Source organism: Narcine bancroftii, chromosome 5, assembly GCF_036971445.1.
Source record: "Narcine bancroftii isolate sNarBan1 chromosome 5, sNarBan1.hap1, whole genome shotgun sequence".
NCBI classification, from domain to species: Eukaryota; Metazoa; Chordata; class Chondrichthyes; order Torpediniformes; family Narcinidae; genus Narcine; species Narcine bancroftii.
Window position 1 is genome coordinate 208,356,727 of NC_091473.1, and position 18,756 is coordinate 208,375,482.

Here is an 18,756-nt window from a genome sequence, read left to right on the forward strand (position 1 = left end):
TTTACCATATCAGTCCTCATACCCCGAGGTCTCTCTGTTCCACAACACTTGCAACTATTCACCGTGTCAGTCATACCCCATGATATCTCTGTTCTACAATGCTCCCTTCCAGTATCCAGAGGTCCCTCTCTTGTACAATATTCCCCAGGACCCATCCATTTGTTGCTTCAGTCCTCATACCCCGAGGTCCATCTGTTCACTTCTGGATGCCACCATCCACTGTGTCAGACCCCAAGTTCTCTCATTTCTACAGCACTCCCCACCATATCCTTATACCCGGTCTCTGTTGTACAACACTCTCCATCACTCACTGTGTCAATCCTGGTATTCTGAAGTGTCACTGTTCCACAACGCTCCCAATCCCCATATTTGTTGTGTCAGCCTTTGTACACCGATGTCGTGCTGCTTCACAGCACACCCCACCATTCACCATGTATTTCCCCACATTCTGCAACACTCCCAGAGCCCTTCCATTCCCCAGGTCAGTAGTTGTTCTCCAGGGTGTCTCTGTTCCACAATCACTGTGTCAGTTCTCATTCCCCGAGATATCTCTGTTGTATAACACTCCCCAGGGCCCATGTAGTTCTCCATACCCCAGGATCTCTGTGTTCTGCAATGCTCTCCATTATTCACCGCATCAATCCTCAAACCCAAGGTCCCTAAAAGTCCCCAGGATTTCACCATTCACTGTTTAATCCCTGTACACCAAGGTTACTCTGTTTCACAACACTCCCCACCATCCCCATATCCCGAGGTCTCTGTTCTACAAGATGGCCTACTATTCACAGTGTCAGACCTCATACCCCGAGTTCTCTGTTCTACAACATTCCCGATCATTCACTGTGTCATACACCGAGGTATCTGTTCTCAAACACTCCCCACCATTTACCCTGTCAATTCTTGGACCCCCTGGGCCCTTTGTTGTACAACACTCCCCAGTACCCAACCATTCACCATGTCAATCCTTATACTCCAAAGTTTTACAACACTCCCCACCATTCATCATCTCAGAACTCATACTCCGAGGTCTCCCTGTTTCAAAACTCTCCCCACTGTTCACCATGTCAATGCACATACTCCTGAGATTTCTTCTGCACACTCTCCAGTCCCCCAACATTTATCCCGACAGACCTCATACCCCCAAGATCTCTCTGTTCAACAACACTCCAAAATACTCACCATGTCAGCCCTCAAACCCAGAAATCCCTCTGTTGTATCACACCATCCACCATGTTAGACCCCATACACCAAGTTCTCTTTGTTTTTCAACACTCACTATCATTCATCATGTCAGTCCTCATTCCCCGAGGTGTCAGTGTCTACAGCTCTCCCCACCATTCACCGTGTCAGTCCTCGTACTCTGATAACTTTCAATTCTACAACAGCCCCCCCCCCATGCCCCGCCATTCACCGTCTGTCCTCGTACCCTGAGGTCGTTCTGTTCCACAACTTCCCCCACCGATTAAACTCTGAAGTTTCTCTGTTCTACACTACTTCCCTCTATTCACTGTGTCAGTCCAAGAACCCTGAAGTTTCTCTGTTCCACAACTCTCCCCAACATTCACCAGGTCAGTCCTTGTACCCTAAGGTTTTGGTATTCAACACTCTCCACCATTCACAGTATAGGTTCTAGTACACGTAGTTCCCTCTGTCCTGCAATACTGCTCAGGGCCCCAACATTCCCCTTGTTTTTCCTTGACCACCAAGGTCTCTCTGTTCCACAACACTCCCCACCACGGTTGGCTTAGAGGGTGGCACAGTTGACGTAACAGTTAGCGCAATGCCTTTATAGCGCCAGTGATCGGGACCGGGATTCAAATCCTGCGCTGTCTGTACGCTCTCCCTATGTATGCATGGGTTGTCCTTGGGGGCTCTGTTTTTCTCTCACCGTTCAAAATGTACCAGGGGTGTCAGTAAATTGGGCAGCACATATCTCATGGGCTGAAATGGCCTGCTACCTTGCTGTATGTCTAAATTAAAACTATTCAGTGCATTAGTCCTTGTTCTCTGAGGTTCCTCTGTTCTACAACATTCCACAGGACCCCACCATTCGCTTTTTCAGTCCTCTTACCCTGATAACTCTCAGTTCTACAACATTCCCCACCACTCGTTGTGTCAGTCCTCAACACCATATTTGTCCCCGAGATCCCTCTTCTACCACACTCCCCAGGGCCCCATCATTCACTGTCTCAATCCTCTTACCCCGAAGTCTCTCTTCCACAACACTCCCCACCACGCAATGTTTTAGTCCTGTTATCCCAAGGTCTCTCTCTTCAACAACACTTCGCACCATTCACTGTGTCAGCCCTCATACCCAGAGAATTCTCTGTGCTGCAACACTCCCCACCATTTATCATATAATTTCTCTTAACCTGAGGTCTCTCTGTTCTAAAACAGTCCCCAGAATCCCACCATTCACCATGTCAGTTCTCTTACCCTGAGATCTCTCTGTTCCTCAAAACACCAGGGGGAACCCATATTTCACCATGTCAGTCTTGCCCTGAATGATGTGTGATGGGCCTCCCCTCTGCCAGAAATTGCCCCAGTGGTGAGGTGCACTCTCTTCTAATGTCAACCACATTGTCACACCTCTCCCCATCCTTGCAGGCACATTATGACAATGACAGCAAAACATTCCTGTTACTGGATGATGATCTGGACGAGGACGAGACCATCGCAGAGGATGAGGAGGAGGATGACGATGCTGACATCACAGGGTATGTGTAGGGATCCAACAATGGGGGCTGAACAACCAGGGGTGTGGTTCCCATCAATTGGAGGTGAATGACCGGGAGTGGGGTTGTGACCGACAGGAAGAGGTTAATGACCAGGGAGGTGTCAGCAACTGGCAGGATTGGATGCGGTTGTTGAACAGCTGGGTGTGGACTTCCATCAACAACAAAGGTGAAAAACTGGTGGAAGAGTTCCCACCAATCAGGGCAGGGTGAATGATCAGGGGAGGGGTGACCACCGATGAGGGGATGAGCATCTGGTGGAGGTGTTCCCACTGGCATGAAGTTAATGATTGTGGTAGAGGTTCCCACCTGACCAAAAGGAGGGAACAGGTCAGTGTGACAGTGCAGGTGGTGAAAGACGCACTAGGTGTGGGTGAGGTAGAGTTGCCCTGCCTAATGGTTAATCGCCACCTGTACTCCTACTCTGCAGTTTCAGCGTGGAGAATGCTTACTTGGATGAGAAGGAGGATGCCTGCGATGCCCTGGGGGAGATTGCAGTCAATACTGGGTAAGAGGCCCTGAAATCTCACTGACCCCTGAATTTCAATGCCCCCCCCACTTACCAAATCTCGTGACTCCTTGCCTTCCCTGATCCCAGCACCTCCCCCCCCCTCCCTTCCCAGATCTGAGTGCAACCCACCTCCATTCCCAGATCACAGCACCTCACCCTCTCCTACCTGGGTCTCAGCACCCCCTCCCTTCCCAGATCTCAGTGCCCCCTACCTACATAGATCCCAGCCCCCCCACTCTCCCTCCCCACCCCCCGCTCTCCCCCTCCACTCACCGTCCCCCCCACTCTCCCTGCCCCTCGTTCTCCCTCTCCCGCTCTTCCCCCCCCCGCTCTCTCTTCACCCCACTCTCCCTCCCCCCACTCTCCCTCCCCCGCGCTCACCCTCCCCCCCGGGCTCTCCCTCCCTTTTTTCTGAACCTATCTTGTCTACATCAGGACGACCTTCTTGCCGTACATGGAGTCCTGCTTTGAAGAAATCTTCCGCATCACTGATGTAAGTTCCTGTAGTCTGAACATTTACCCATACCTGTCCCAGAAACCAGCTTGTCAATCTGGATAGGGTAGCCATCACTGCATTGTCTTGAAGTGAGAGGAGATACCTGATTGTGAATTTCAGCCAAAGAAATCACTGGTAATCCTATGTATTGCATCATTCCCATCCCTGTAAATAACTCTGGTCCCTACACCCCTTCCCATCCCTGTAACCCCCTCCGGTCCTACACCCCTTCCCACATCCCTGTAACCCCCTCCGGTCCTACACCCCTTCCCACATCCCTGTAACCCCCTCCAGTCCTACAACCCTGCCCACATCCCTGTAACCCCCTCCGGTCCTACACCCTTCCCACATCTCTGTAACCCCCTCCGGTCCTACACCCCTTCCCACATCCCTGTAACCCCCTCCAGTCCCCATACACCCCACCCAATCCCTATAAACCCTTCTGGTCCCAAACTCCTCAACATCCCTGTATAACCCCCTCCAATCCCCACCCACCTCTCCTCATCCCTATAAACCCCTCCAGTTCCCAAACTCCTCAACATTCCCTGTAACCCATTCTGGTTCTAACATCCCTTTCTGTCTCTCTAAACCCCTTCCTCTCTCTCAACCCCTCTGGTCTCCTGCACCACTCCCTATCTCTGAAACACCCTCTGAACTTCATACCCCTTCCGATCTTTCTCTAATTACCTTCAGTCCCCTATAACCCCCTCCTGTCTCTATAACCCTGTCTGGTCCACACACCCCTACCCATAGCTTTCCACCACTCCTTGCAGGGGCAGTGAACTGTCAAGAGAGTCTGTACTCTGGACATCCCTTCATTGGGTTGGAGTCTGGGTGGGGACACACTCTGTCCCCGTGTCGACGGCATCATGGGTGTATTTCTCCAACTCTGCCCTGACTGCCTCAGATGGCTTGCTGCATACTTCAGTTCTCCAGTTCCTCTGCTTGTATTTGTGAAAGTGGTCAGCCCCCGCTTAGTTTGGAAACCTTACCCTTCGCATGGATTTTACTTTGGTCCCCAATTGCATAGCCAGATTGAAGGGTGAGCTCCATGTTTTGCAGTATCCACATGTCAACGTGAGGAAATCTGCCTACGAAGCTGTTGGCCAGTTCTGTTGCGCCCTTTACAAAGTCGCTCAGGAAAATCCGACGGACCAAAACCTAGAAGGTAACAGTTCCACCCACCTCAGAACATGGAGCATTGGAGCCAGATTTCAGTCTGACTGATCCCACTTGCCTCGCATGTTCAGTCTCTTTCCAGTCCCTGCCTCTTGCAATGCAAAAAGGTGTTGGAGAAACTCAGCAGGTCATACAATTCTGATCCATGACCCCACCATCCTTCCCGTGGATGCTGCATGTCCTGCTGGGTTTCTCCAGCATTCCCTGTATCCCATGAGCTCATAGTGGAAGTGTGTTTCCCCCCCACCACCCCTCCTCCTTCCCACTCTGGGGGGATTGGTTCTCTCTAGGATCACAGAGCATTCCAACACAGTACAGGCCTTTCACCCACGATATTATACTGACCCATGTAAACCTACTCTATAATAATCCAACCCTTCCCTATCTCACATCCATGTGCCTTCTAAAAGTCTTTTGAATGTTCCTATTTTACCAGCCTCCACCACAATCCCTGACAATGCATTCCAGGTATTCGCCACTCTCTGAATCAAAAAAATGTACCTCTGACATCTCCCTTAAACTTTCCTCCACACACCTTAAACAGATGTTCTCTGGTATTTGCTATTGTTGCCCTAGGGAAAAAGTGCTGGCTGCCCACCCCATAATCTTGTCCTTCATAACCCTGACCTTCATAAGCTTGTATCTCTCTATTAAGTCACCTCTCATCCTTTGTCACTCCAAAGAGAAAAGCCTGAACTCTATTAATTTTGCTTTATAAGACATGTTCTCCAATCCAGGCAGCATCCTGGTTAATCTCCTCCGCACCCTCTCCAAAGAATCTACATCCTTCCTGTAATGAAGCAACCAGAGCTGAACACAATACTCCGAGAGTAGTCCAACAAGAGTTTTATAGAGCTGCAAAGTTATGGAATTGAACATCTCTATACCCCAGCCCGTTAACCCTCTCCCTCCCAGCCCCAACCCGCCCTCAGCCATCTCTTCCCATCGACTGTTTCCCTTCGGTCCCAGGGTTCCAGAAGCTGCTCTCGGTGGTCTTTCCTAACTACCTAAAGACTATTCAGGAGGAGAAGGACCGCCTGGTGGTCATGACCATCCTGGAGGCCATGAACAGTGTACTGAAGAGCTGCAAAGGTGACGCATTGAAGGAGCCCGGCCGCCTGGACGAGATCTGCAAGGCTATCCGGAGTGTGCTGCAGAAGAAGGTGTGGGTCACTGTCCAAGAGAAAATTTCCTTCCCCTCTCCACCCCCAGATGGTGTGAAGGGGACAGATTTCCCTCCTAGAGAGAACCACTCCCTCCCCTCTCAAAGGTGTTGGGGGGAGGGGGATTGATGGGAAGGGAGGCAATTTCTCCATCCGAGATAGAACCACCACCCTCAGAGGGTGTGGGAGAGGGGAAGGGAGGAACATCCCCTGTCTGAGAGAGAACCATGTCCCAGAGGGTACAGGAGAGGGGAGGGGAGGTATGTCACAGTCCGAGAGGGATCTTCCCCTAGGGCTGTGGGGGAGAAGAGGCACAAACCTTGTCCGAGAGAGAATCTGCCTCCCCAGAGAGGAAAGGGGAGGCACATTCCCCATCTGGGAGAGAATCGCCCCCAGAGTGTGGGGGAGGGGAGGAATGTTTCACACCCAAGAATCTCACCATTGGCTGAATCTCGGCTTTGTTTCCATCAGACAACCTGCCAAGATCCGGAGAATGAGGAGACGGAGTCGGATGAAGATCAGGAGGTGGGTGGAGTGAGTTCTGTTTCCCAGCTTCCCTAACATGAAATAACCTTTTGAAAGGCACTTGGGTGTGAGGGAAATGGAGGGGACCATGAAGGAGGGAAGGGACAATTGACCAGGAGAATCAAAATCCGGTTTATTGGTCATGAACATGTGTCATGAAATTTGTTGATTTGCACAGCAGTGTTATGCATTAATGTGCAAAAATTACTATGGCTTATATTTCCATAAATAACACTACTTAAAATAAATAATTAGTACAAAGAAGAGAAAAAAAAGTGAGGTAGTATCTGTGATTTATTGTCCATTTAGAAATTTGATGGTGGAGGGGAAGGTTTACATAGACCACCAGCACCTCGTAGGCCAAAGGCCTGTGCTGTTCTCAGTGGTGACTCGAGCTCTGCTCCTCCCATCTTCACACCCATCACACACACTCTCTCCTCTCACTGGCTCCTTGATACAGTCATCCTTCCCTCGTCTGGACCCACCCTTCACCCTCCCTGCCTCTAACCACCTCACCCACCCATCACCCTACCCCTACCCACCTCCACCCACCCATTGCTGTCCCTGCCCCTCTGCCCATCTGTCACCCCCAGCCCCTCCACCCATCCGTCACCCCCAGCCCCTCCACCCACCCGTCACCTCCACCCATCCATCATCCACAGCCACCCCCTCCACCCATCCTGGGAGGGAAGAAGTGAGGGGAGCATCTCTGGGATGGGGGGAAGAGGTGAAAGGGGTCAATATTTCCACTCAGAGGGACCTCCATTTCTGGGATGGGGAATTTAGAGAGATGAGAACCAACGTTTCCCCTCAGAGAATGGTCTGTCTCTTGGATGAAGGGGTGAGGTGAGGGGTACAATGGGTCATATTGGGTGAGTCTGTTTCTGGCACTGAGGGGAGAAATGAGGGGTGCAGTGGTTCTCCTTGGTTGTTTCTGGGACAGGGGTGTACAGAGTTGAGGGGACATTTTTCTCCTCAGGGGGCATGGTTCATCTCTGAGATGGGTGTCTAGAGAGGTGAAGAGGGCAATGTTTCCCCTCAGGGGTGGTCCATCCCTGGGATGGTGGACAGGAGGGGAGAGGTGAGGGAGGAATGTTTCCCCTCAGAGAGTGGTCCATCTCTGGGATATCCTGCCAGAGGAAGTTGCAGGTGTGGACCTAATTTGGTGTTCAAAGAGCATTGGGGCTGATATATGGACAGGAGGGTTCTCGGATGGGTATGGGCCCAGTCACTCCAATGGGACGGACCCAAGGCAGACGGGTGGGGGGATTTGTCAGGGATGGGTCGGGCTGTGCTGAGGCTCATGGACCTTCCCATCTGTTCTGCAGGCAGAGTACGACTCCATGCTGCTGGAATATGCAGGAGAGGGCATTCCTCTGCTGGCTGCTGCTGTGGGTGGGCAGGTCTTTGCCCCCTACTTCGCCAGCTTCTTACCCCTGCTGCTGTGTAAAACGGTAGGTACACGGGCATCCCAGGTCCGTGCATAACCCGGCCAACATCGGGCAGACTATGTCTGCACATCCCACAACACTGGGCGAGCTGGACCTGTGCATTCCCCAACACCAATCCACAGTGGCCGGGCAGCTGCTTTGTGTCTAATCTCTCTGATGTAGAAAAGACCATAACGGGAGAACCAGATGCAGTAAATGACCCCTGCAGATTCACAAGTATTGCTTCACTTGGAAGGAACTGTTTGAGGCCCTGAATGTTGGTGTGGAAGGAGGTGTGGGCATGTTACATTTTCTGTAATCACAGTGGAAGGTACTGTAAAGGTAGGTGAGGACAAAGGGAAATCCTATTCTTCTTGCATCTGGGGCTGAGGGAGCCAGCGGAGCAGTGTGGGAGATGAGAGTAGATGCAGGCAGGGGCTGAGTTTATGGCAATGGATGAAAAGGCACGTTTTTTTTTAAGAAGGAGGACATCATGGATGTTCTGGAAGGGAAGACCTCATCCTGGGAGCCGATACGACAGAGGTGAAGGAACCGAGAAAAAGGAATGGAATCAGGTTTTGAAGAGGTGTAATCAAGGTAACTGGAAGTTTGGGGGTTTGTAGAAAATATCTGTGGAGAGTCTGCATCCCAAGCTGGAGACAGATATCAAGAAAGGAGAGAGTGTTGTAAGAGGTGGACCAAGTGAATTTGAGGTTAGAGTGAAAATGAGCACATCTACAGGGTTCATATACTGCATTCGGTGCAGTCTCCTCTACATCAGAGAAACTGGACGCATACTGGGAGATCATTTTGTGAGCACCATCGCTCTGTCCGCTGCAACAGCTAGGGCCTTCCAATAGCCAACCATTTTAATTCCATAAACTATTCCCACACCAACATTTTAGATACTGCCTCCTTCATGCACTGCCACCCACAAATTGAGGATCAACACCTTATATTCCAACTGAGCACTCTCCAAACTGGACAACATCAATATCGACCTCCAATTTCCGATAAACCTCCTCTCTGGTCTCTCTCTCTTCCCCCCCATCTCTCTGTCTCCTTTCCTCCAGCTCTCCATCCCCTTCCCTTCTCTCTCCTATCATAGAGCTGACCTCTCCCCTGTCATTTCTCAGCTTTTTTCTCTACTACCCTCTCACCTGCATCCACCTATTATCTCTTGGATGGCTAGTTCTTGGCTGAAGAGCTCTTTTCATGAGCAGTTCAGCAGCAGTACAAAGAGCACATTACAGAGCACAGTATTCCAGTGAAACAGGGCAAAACAAGAGTGTATCAAGAACACTGTTGTGGGATTCGTTCAAAGCCTGATGTCTGCAGGGAAGAAACAATCTTTGAATTGGCACTGTGACAGAGTATTTAGAAGTGGTTTGGGAGGAATTTTGAGAGCAGCTTGCACACACACACTTTAAAACACAGAATATTTGCAGGACTTTTGCAGAATGCTTTTTGCAGGAGGCAACGAAGTATCGACAGCAGCTTGCCTGGGAGAGCATGTGATCTTTGCAGGCAGAAGAGAACAGCTTTACTCTTGGAGAGGGAGAGAGTGAAACAGAGAGGAGAGACACAGAAATCAGTTCCAGAAGGACAAAGCTGGCAAATTTTGGAAGGCTGCCTGGTCCAAGGAGAAGACTGGCAGTGTGAAAGATGACCTAAAAGAAAAAGGATCATCTGGAGAACCCTGAAGGGGGCAAGTTTCGTCAGCAAGACTGATCGGAAGGGAATCATTTGCGGTTGTCCTGGGACAAAAGGAATCTCTCTCTGAAAACCAGCAAGAACCCTTCTCAGTGGTAACCATTTGCCTGTTAAGCACCAAAGACTGGTGAACTTTGATAATGCTAATTTCTGTGCACAGTCCAAGAATTGCCTGCAACCACACCAACATTCAGGGCCTCAAACAGTCCCTTCCAAGTGAAGCAATACTTGTGAATCTGCAGGGGTCATTTCTAATCTTAAATATACATTACACACACCTCTTAGTATTAGAGGGGGGATTAAGTAGTTAGGTAGGTTAAGTAATAAGTTAAAGTTTAATACTGTTTTCTTGTTCAAATATAATTAAAAATAACTTGATTAAGTGACCCTGTGTTGTGGTACATATCTATTGCTGCTGGTTTTTGGGGTCCTCTGGACTGTAACAGCACTTTACCACTTGGTGGGAGCAGGGAGTGTGTCCGGGGTGGGACAGATCCTTCCCAGGCAGCAGGAGGTGGAGATGGAGTAGACGGAGGGGAGGGAGTTTGATGCGATGACCTGGGCTGCTCTCCTGAGGACCATAGCCAGTGTTGATAGTAATTTGCCGTGATGCCTTGGTATTTCAGAAGCCCAGCTGCACTGTGGCCGAGAAGTCCTTTGCCATTGGATCGATTGCAGAGACTGTTCAGGCCCTGGGGCCAGCGACAGTGCAGTTTGTCCCGCGACTGCTGCCCATGCTGCAGGCTGGAGCCCGAGATGCAGATGGTGAGGTGTGCAGCAATTCCGTCTTCGGCATCGGAGTTCTTGCAGAGCAAGGCAAGGAGGCCATCTTCGAGTATCCTGCACCACTCAGAAAATGGGAACCCTCTCTCCTCTTCCCTCCCTCGTTCTCTTGCTTTCATTCTCTCTTCCCCTCTCTCTCCCTTTCACTCTCTCAACTCCCTCTCTTTCTCACCTTCTCTCTCACTTGCTCATTCTCTCTCCTTCCTTCTCACCCCTTTCTTGTTCGCACCCTCATTCTCTTCCCCCTCTTGTTCTCTCTCTGGCTCTTCCCCACCTGACAATAGATCATCATTTGGTTTGGGGTGTATGTGAATCATATCTTTACCCTTGTGTCAGTTGTGAATCCATAAATGCATCTGTGTGTTCATTTCTGTCCATGTACATGTGTCCCCTTCTGTGTGTGCCCAAGTTCTTGTGTGTGTGAGTCCGTGTGCTTCAGTGTTCCAGTGTGTGTGTGTGTGACTATCTGTGTGTTCCCATATGTGTATCCGAGTTCCTGTGTGTCTGTGTTCAGGTGTGTGTGTCTGTGCTCCCGTGTGTGTGTGCCTGCTTTAATTCTAGCCAAAGCCCGATTCTGTGGGCTTAGGAACCATGGATCTCCAGCACTGTCTGCCCTTTAACGCCAGTCAGACACTATCCATCTCTGCTGAATATCCTATCATCCATCATTTCCCGAAATCAGAACCGTCGGGTGGTGGACAACGTATGTGGGGCCGTATCCCGGATGATGATGACCAACCTGGCTGGTGTGCCAGTGGAACAGGTAACACAGCTCCCCTGCCCTGACAATATCCACTAAGTCCATTCCACCCACCTCACTTTCCTCTGTCCCTGCAGTCCCTCCCCTTGCACACCGTCCTTGTGTCTCCAGGCCCCCACTCCCTCCCTGTTCCCCTCAATCCTTCCCCATTCCCCCACTCCCCGTCCCCCTCACTCCCTCCCCGTCCCCCCCACTCCCTCCCCGTCCCCCCCACACCCATTCCCCTACTTCCCCATCCCTGACTCCCTCCCTCCCTAATCTCATCCTACTCCCTCTCCTTTGCACCATTCCAACCGCCCCTCTCCCTCCCCGTCCCCCCATTCTGAGCCCCAACTCCCTCCCCGTCCCCCCATTCCAATCCTCCCACTCCTTCCCCATCCCCCCCATTCCGAGCCCCCCACTCCCTCCCCATCCCCCCATTCCGAACCCCCTCTTCCTCCACTCTCTCCCGGTCCACACTCCCCATCTGCCCCACTTGTTCCGCACTCCTCATTCCCCATTCAATGTATACCCATATCATTACCACATTCTGTCCTGGACCGATCTTTCTACACAAATGTCCCATCAGACCAGATATTGAAATGGCAGGGTACCACTGGTGTGTGAGAAGGGAGTGCCAATTGACGGAGTGGTTCTGGTCGCAGAGGGTATGTTAGAAGGGAATGTCCCTTGTCTGAGAGGTTCTGGGGAAAGATGAGGAGTGGGTGTCTCCTGACTGAGGATTCCCGGAGAAAGAGTGTTCCCTGACTGAAGGGTCCTGGGTGGGGGGTGTGGAATGTGGAAACAGAAGTGTCCCTGATTGAGGGGTTTGAAGGAAGTGTGTTCCCCAACTGAGGAATTCCTGGGGAAGGAATGTTTCCCGACTAAGGGAACCCAGGGTGGAATTTGGAAAAGGTGTTCCCTGATTGAGGGGTCTTGGGGAGATTGTGATGTGGGGAGGTTGTGTTCCCTGACCGAGGGGCCCCTGCCAATGTAATTTGATCAGGAGAATCCTCTGACAGAGGGGTCCCAGGGGGTTGTGGGGTAGGAGTGTCCACCAACTGAAAGGTTTGGAGTGAGTGTCCCCTTACCAAGAGTTCCTGGGGGTGTGAAATGTGGGGAGGGAGAGTCTCCCGACTGAGGGGTCCCGGGTGGGTTTGTTGGGAGGGAGAGTCTCCCGACTGAGGGGTCCCGGGGTGGGTTTGTGGGGATGTAGAATCCCCCAACTGAGGGGTCTGGGGGGATTGTGAGGAGGTAGAGTACCCCGTCTGAGGGGTCCCGTGAGTGTGGTAGGATGGGTGGAGAACAGAGGTCAGCCCTCAGAAGGATGAACACCCCACCCCTGTGCTCCAGAGAAGATGCAGCCTTGTGTGACACCCTACTTGCTTCCATGATCCCATCATTCACTGCTTGTGCCACAGAGGTCCGGCCATGGGGGAGACCTGCCAGAAGAATGCCTACATTTCCAAAAAGTCGCACCTTCATCCCAGTAGATTATTCCTCCCTGTTTCCGGGCAGAGAATTAATGCACAATATCTGCATTTGTGTTGAGAGGTCTTCCCCGTCCTTGTCCGGCACCTTCCACTGAAGGAGGACCTAGAGGAGAACATCACGGTCTTCAACTGCATCACCTTCATGTACAAAAACCGAACCAATCAGGTAGAGTGCCGATCACCCAGCATGAGCTTCAATGTTTCTGACAACATGGGGTTCAGAGACACGGTGTGGAGTCTGTAGTGGGAACACCCATCAACTCACAGTGTAACAGAGTAGGGAGACTGTAGTGGGAATATCATTCAGCTCATGGTGTAAGGGTGTGGAGACTAGTGGGAACACCTAGCTCTATGCAGTGTGACTGGGTGTGGAGACTGTAGAGGGATCACCCACCAGTACCAGGTGTAACAGGGTGTGGAGACTGTAGTGGGAACACCCAGCAGTACTCGGTGTGACAGGGTTTGGAGACTAGAGGGAACACGCAGCAGTACCCAGTGTAACAGGGTGTGAAGACTGTAGTGGGAACACCCAGCAGTACCCTGTGTGACTGAGTGTGGAGACTAGTGGGAGCAGCCAGCAGTACCAGGTGTAACGGTGTGGAGACTGGTGGGAACAGCCACCAGTACCCAGTGTAACAGGGTGTGAAGACTAGTGGGAACACCAAGCAGTACTAGATGTGACAGGGTGCGGAGACTGTAGAGTGAATGCAGTGTGAACATTAGTGTATGTTGGAATGACTATTTTGTTTACCATTTCTGGACCAAAGTGGATATTGCCTACATATATAGATTTTAGTTGGACATTTGAGAAGGTCACTCATGGTAAGGTGAGAAAGTATGGATGAATTTAATCAACGGTGAATGGATAGTTGGGATTCAGAATTGCCTGGTTCAAATTGTGTTCTGGAGAGAATGGTGTTGGGACTCCTTTTGTTTATGGTGATCATAAATAACATGGTGGATGGGTTAGTGAGAGGTTCTGGGGAAAGATGAGGAGTGGGTGTCTCCTGACTGAGGATTCCCGGAGAAAGAGTGTTCCCTGACTATACAAAATTGGTGGAGTTGTTTTGGACAGTGTTATGGGCTATCGAAGTATAACAACAGGATGTACATCAGTTACAGATATGGGCAGAGAATGGCAGATGGATCTAAACCACTTTGGAAAGTGAAATTCAAGTGGAATGTGTTCAGTTAATAACTGTGCTCTTATAATGTGGATGTGCAGAGGTTTCATAGAAAAGTCAGGAGGGACTTGTCAGTCACAAACGAGCCTGCAGCTGAAGTGGACATTTACCCCCTCCATAAATCTTCGTCCGCGAAGCCAAGCCAAAGAAAAATATTCAAGAAGGAAATGTTTGTGTGTATTTTGGTCAGTATGGTTCATAGTGTGAAAAATAAAAAATGTTTTTAAAAAAAAAGAAAAGTCAGGAGGTCATGTTGCAACTGAATAAAACTTTGGTTGGTCGCACTTGGAATATTGTGTGCATTTCTGGTTTCCCCATGACAGAAAGGATGTAGAGGCTTCAGAAAGGGTACAGAAGAGGTTTACAGGGTATGACTTGTGGGGGGAGATTGAACAAACTTGGTCTATTTTCTCAGGGTGTTGGAGTTGACGGGTGAGTAACTAAATGAGTATAAAATCATGAGTATGGTGGACAATCAGAATCTTTTCTCCAAGACAAAAATATCGCACACGAGAGGGAGGGAGATGCGAGGTGCAAATATTTTAGAAGAATGTTAGGTCCAAAAAACAGGATGCGAGGAGTAATGGTGGAAACAGAGACAAGAGTAGCGTTCAAGAGTCTTCGCAGTAGATTTTTTGTTTGACTTAGACATGATGTTCATCACAGGCCCGTAGGCTAAAGGGCCTGTTCCTGTGCTGTACCGTTCTTCAGTCCATCTGTACGTACTGGTGAAGTGGAATGGTGGGTGATTGCCTTTCACTGTAATGCGAGAATTGCTTGTGGTCTGTCTCAACTTCAGGTCATTCGGCATCTGCAACAGTTACTGGCGGTGTTTGGGGAAGTGATTGGCACAGACCAGCTCAAAGAAGGTAAATGCCCTTTGGCGTAATAACTGGACAAATACCATGCAAATGACAGAGTTGGTATCCACAGCCTGAGCCACGCCATTCCTCTATGTGTGTGTGCGTATATTTTGTGTGAGGAATGTGTGTGTGTGTGTGTGTGTGTGTGTGTATATATATTTGGTGTATGGAAAGGGTGTGTGTGTGTATATTTGGTGTGTGGGTGGGTGTGTAAATATATTTTGTGTGTCGAAGGTGTGTGTGGATAGGTGTACATGTGTGTGTGCGGTGGAAGGTCCTGAGCTCATTGAGCACATCTCATGCTCCCTTGCATGCCCTTCCCGTGGCTGAAAGAACATTGATGTTTCTCAGACACACTCCCGTGTCGCCCCTAGTACCATTGTGTATATTGGTACAACAAGCACCTTCACTCACTCCTGTTTCACCTACTCTGAGTCTCTAAAGTATATTTGCGTGATGCAGTCTTGCACACCGTCCTATCTGCCACGTCCTCTCCTCACCTTGTGTGTCAGTCACTTACATCCCTCTTCAGTTCACTCCAAAATCATGTGCCTCAAGAAGGCAGCCAACATCATAAAGGACCCCATCCCCTTGGTCACAACCTCTTCTCACTGCGACCTTCGGGCAGAAGGTACAGAAGCCTGAAGACCAGCGCTTCCAAGTTCAAGAACAGTTGCTTTCCAGCAGATATCAGGCTCTTCAGGCTGTGAAACTAATCGGAATACTCAGAGACCACAAAAGTTCTGCTCTTTTGCTGTCACTGATCTTTCACCAGCATGGCTGTGAATATTTATTATCCATCCATTGAATTAAATTAAATGAGACAATAAATACGAGTTTACCATCACAATTTTTCTTTCCAAACACATGTTTAGCTGCAGCAAGCAGGATACTCAGTACATGTGTACACTGAACATACATGTGTACACTGAACGATGTGTGTGACAGTAAACTCATTATTGTTATGATAACTGCTCCCTTCGTTCACTGCAGAGAGTCAGAAGGCCCTGGTGATGTTGGTGAAGGACATCTCCCAACACTTCCCCCAGGAAATGCAGAACGCGCTGCTGGCGCTGCCACAAAACACGGCGAGCAAGCTGTCAGCGGTCATGTCTTCCTGAGGTGAGACGCAGTCCCATAGCCCTCATCTGTGCTGCCTGGGACACTCAGACCCAACGCCTCTGCCTGGGCCCCGTGGTCCATCCCAAACCCAAACCCGATCCCAGTCTCTGCAGGAGGGAACGTGTCCACTACTAACTGAATCTTTAGGTCCCAGCTAAACATCCTGCAAAAAGGGTGTGACCAGGAGGGTTCAGAGCTCTTTCCCCCTCCCTTCCCCAATGTGCCATTCTCCCCTCCCTTCCCAATGTGGCAAACTCCTTCCACTCCCCCTTTCATGGTGTGGCACATTCCCACTCCCAACCCCCCCCCCTCCCCGTGTGGCACATTCCCACTCCTCCCCCCCCCCCTGATGTGGCACGTTCCCACTCCATCTCTCCCCATCCCCCGATGTGGTACATTCCGACCCCACCCCATGATGTGGCACATTCCCATTCCTCCCCCTGATGTGGCACATTCGCACTCCCCCTCCACCCCCCCCCCCCCCCCCCCAGTGTGGTACATTCTCACTCCTCCTCCCCCTGGTGTGGCACATTCCCACTCCTCCTTCCCCAGTGTGGCAGTGTGGCACATTCCCACTCCCCCCCCCCCACCTTCTCCTCCCCCCATGTGTGGCAAACTCTTTCCACTGCCCTCTGCTTCCTCTCTCCTTTCCCCTCTCTTACTGCTCCTGTTTATCTGACCTCTCCTCACTTCTCTCTCTCCTCTTAACCTCCTCTACCTCTCTCCTCTCCCTCCCTCCTCTACCTCCTTCCTCTACCCCTCACTCTCTCCTCTCCCTTTCCCTCAGAGCCCTTCCCACACCTCTCCCTCCTATCCCCCTCAGTGCAGTGTTCCCTGGGCACAATAGTGAGGAATCTCTAGCCCTGCCTTAGACTCTCACTGGCGATGCCTCACCTGCTGTGTGTCCTGTGTCTACACTTCACCAGATCTCACTCCCTGTTTACCCAACCTCTCTCCCTGCTGCCCCACCCACCCCTTCCCCACCCTACTCTTCTCCACCTCCTCCTCCACCCCTCTCTCCCACCCCAGTTCTCCTTCCTCTCTACCCCATCGTACTACATGCTCTCTTTTACCCTTCTTCTGCCACCCTTCCCCCCTCTCCCTCCACTCCCCAATCCTCCATTCCCCCTCTCCCCCTTTCATCCACTCTCCCCATTTCTCTGCAGTCCCCCCCAAGGCTCAGCTGGACCTGAAGATGGACACAGAAGGACCATGATTGCTGTTTCTCATGTGGAAAGTATGAAGCAAATTGGTTTGTGCTCCTTTCAGGGAGGTTTTCAACAGACTTAACAGTTCCAGATACAAGTTGCCAAAGATTCTTGGTCATGTTTTTTTTTGACCCCTGTTTGCCAAAATATGGTGATTTATTGTGTTTTCCTGTCAAAGACGGAAGTGTTTCAAGACCAATTTTGTGGAATTAATTTTTTGGTGTTTTGTGAACATCTTTTTGAGTTGAAATGAATAAAAGCCAACAGAAAGATGATGTCGGCCCTGGAGGCATGTTGTTGTGATGGGTGACAATTAAAACTGTCTCCCCTAACAAGGTTCTTTCACTGGCCCTTTGGTTTGGGCAGTCCAAGGGGCATCCCATCTGTGCCTCAGTTTTCCCCAGCACCTTCTCCTCCATCTCACCCCTGTCACTGATACCCTTCATCTTTATCCTTGGCCACCCAGCTCCTCCTCCTCTCCTTGTCTCCAGTCCCAATCTCTATTTTGCCCCTTCTCTCTATATCACCAGCACCTTCCATCTCTTTATTGTCTCTGTCTCACTCTCCTCCTCTCAACCCTCTACCTCCCTCTCTGTCTCTCTACCCCCTGGTATGCACTACTCTCTGGGTGAAACACTTACCCCTGATGTGTCCTAAAAACTTTCCTCCCCTTACCTTGTACAGTTGTCCTCTATTGTTTGTTTCTCTCATTCCAGGAAAAGAGCATTGGCTGGCCACCCTATTCATCCCTGTCATAATCCTGTCGACCTCAAGTCACCTCTGGTCCTTTTTCACTCCAAAGAGAAAAGCCTTAGCCTCATTAAGACATGTTAACCTCCTCTGCACCCTCTTCATATCCTCTGGTTTATATTTCACCTAACTTCAATGGAAAGAGCCTACTTACATTTTCTCTAACTCTACCCATAATTTTGCTTACGTCTATCTGTAATATAAATAAAAGCTCACACTCAACTGGAGGGAGAACTAACCCTTTTATTAGCTTACAACACAGGTAGGGCTCATGAACAGACTTCAGAGGGGTTCAGGGTTTAGGTGGGAAACCAGGGTTATATACAGGCCCCCGGGGGAAGGGCCAGGAGGCGGGACCAGTCATCAGTACAGGACAATTCTAGTAAATCCCAGTTCACTACATTCACCCCTTCCTTCAGAATTTAGGGTCTGTGGATGAAGAAAACAAGGATCAGAGGATGGTAGTAGACACAGAAGAGATATTTACAGTACTATTTACAGATTCAGGCAGTCCGGGGGTTTGGAGATTCTGGTGAAGCGCCTTAGCACCAGGGGACCTTGGGCTCCTTGAGTCTCCTGGTCCACCTATAATGGAAGGGTAGTGGGCTGGGGCTCTGGCTCAATGAACCTCCCACTGAGGTTCTCTTTCCTCCTGAACCAGGTCCTCTGAGCCCCTGAGCAGGGGTGGGGAGAAGAAGCTCAATATCTTGTGGGGCACCCCAATGGATCCACTGTTCCGGCAGGTGTCAGGTCCCTGATGGAGACGGTGTCCTCCTTGCCATCTGGATACTACATATAGGCATATGTGGGGTTGGCATGGAGCAGTTTCACTCTTTCCGCCAAGGGGTGGGTCTTGCTTCTC

The 18,756-nt window shown here is 50.4% G+C and overlaps 1 protein-coding gene across 8 annotated transcripts in view; it reads left to right on the top strand.

The window, feature by feature from the left end:
• Positions 1-17,419, top strand: part of ipo4 (importin 4) — a 92,618-nt gene extending 75,199 nt beyond the window's left edge. Inside the window, exons 19-31 of one of the 8 annotated variants that reach the window (XM_069940865.1) lie at positions 2,608-2,717; positions 3,166-3,243; positions 3,682-3,739; positions 4,805-4,910; positions 5,891-6,084; positions 6,556-6,609; positions 7,938-8,063; positions 10,379-10,587; positions 11,162-11,298; positions 12,829-12,933; positions 14,751-14,820; positions 15,808-15,936; positions 16,724-16,936. In XM_069940865.1, the coding sequence (XP_069796966.1) occupies positions 2,608-2,717; positions 3,166-3,243; positions 3,682-3,739; positions 4,805-4,910; positions 5,891-6,084; positions 6,556-6,609; positions 7,938-8,063; positions 10,379-10,587; positions 11,162-11,298; positions 12,829-12,933; positions 14,751-14,820; positions 15,808-15,936; positions 16,724-16,808 (1,461 nt within the window). In that variant the 3' untranslated portion in view covers positions 16,809-16,936. Of the gene's footprint in view, positions 1-2,607; positions 2,718-3,165; positions 3,244-3,681; positions 3,740-4,804; positions 4,911-5,890; positions 6,085-6,555; positions 6,610-7,937; positions 8,064-10,378; positions 10,588-11,161; positions 11,299-12,828; positions 12,934-14,750; positions 14,821-15,807; positions 15,937-16,723; positions 16,937-16,965; positions 17,047-17,102 lie in introns of those variants that run through there. The other 7 variants (XM_069940863.1, XM_069940866.1, XM_069940867.1 and 4 more) reach the window with 7 other exon arrangements.
• Positions 17,420-18,756: the final 1,337 nt, after the last annotated feature.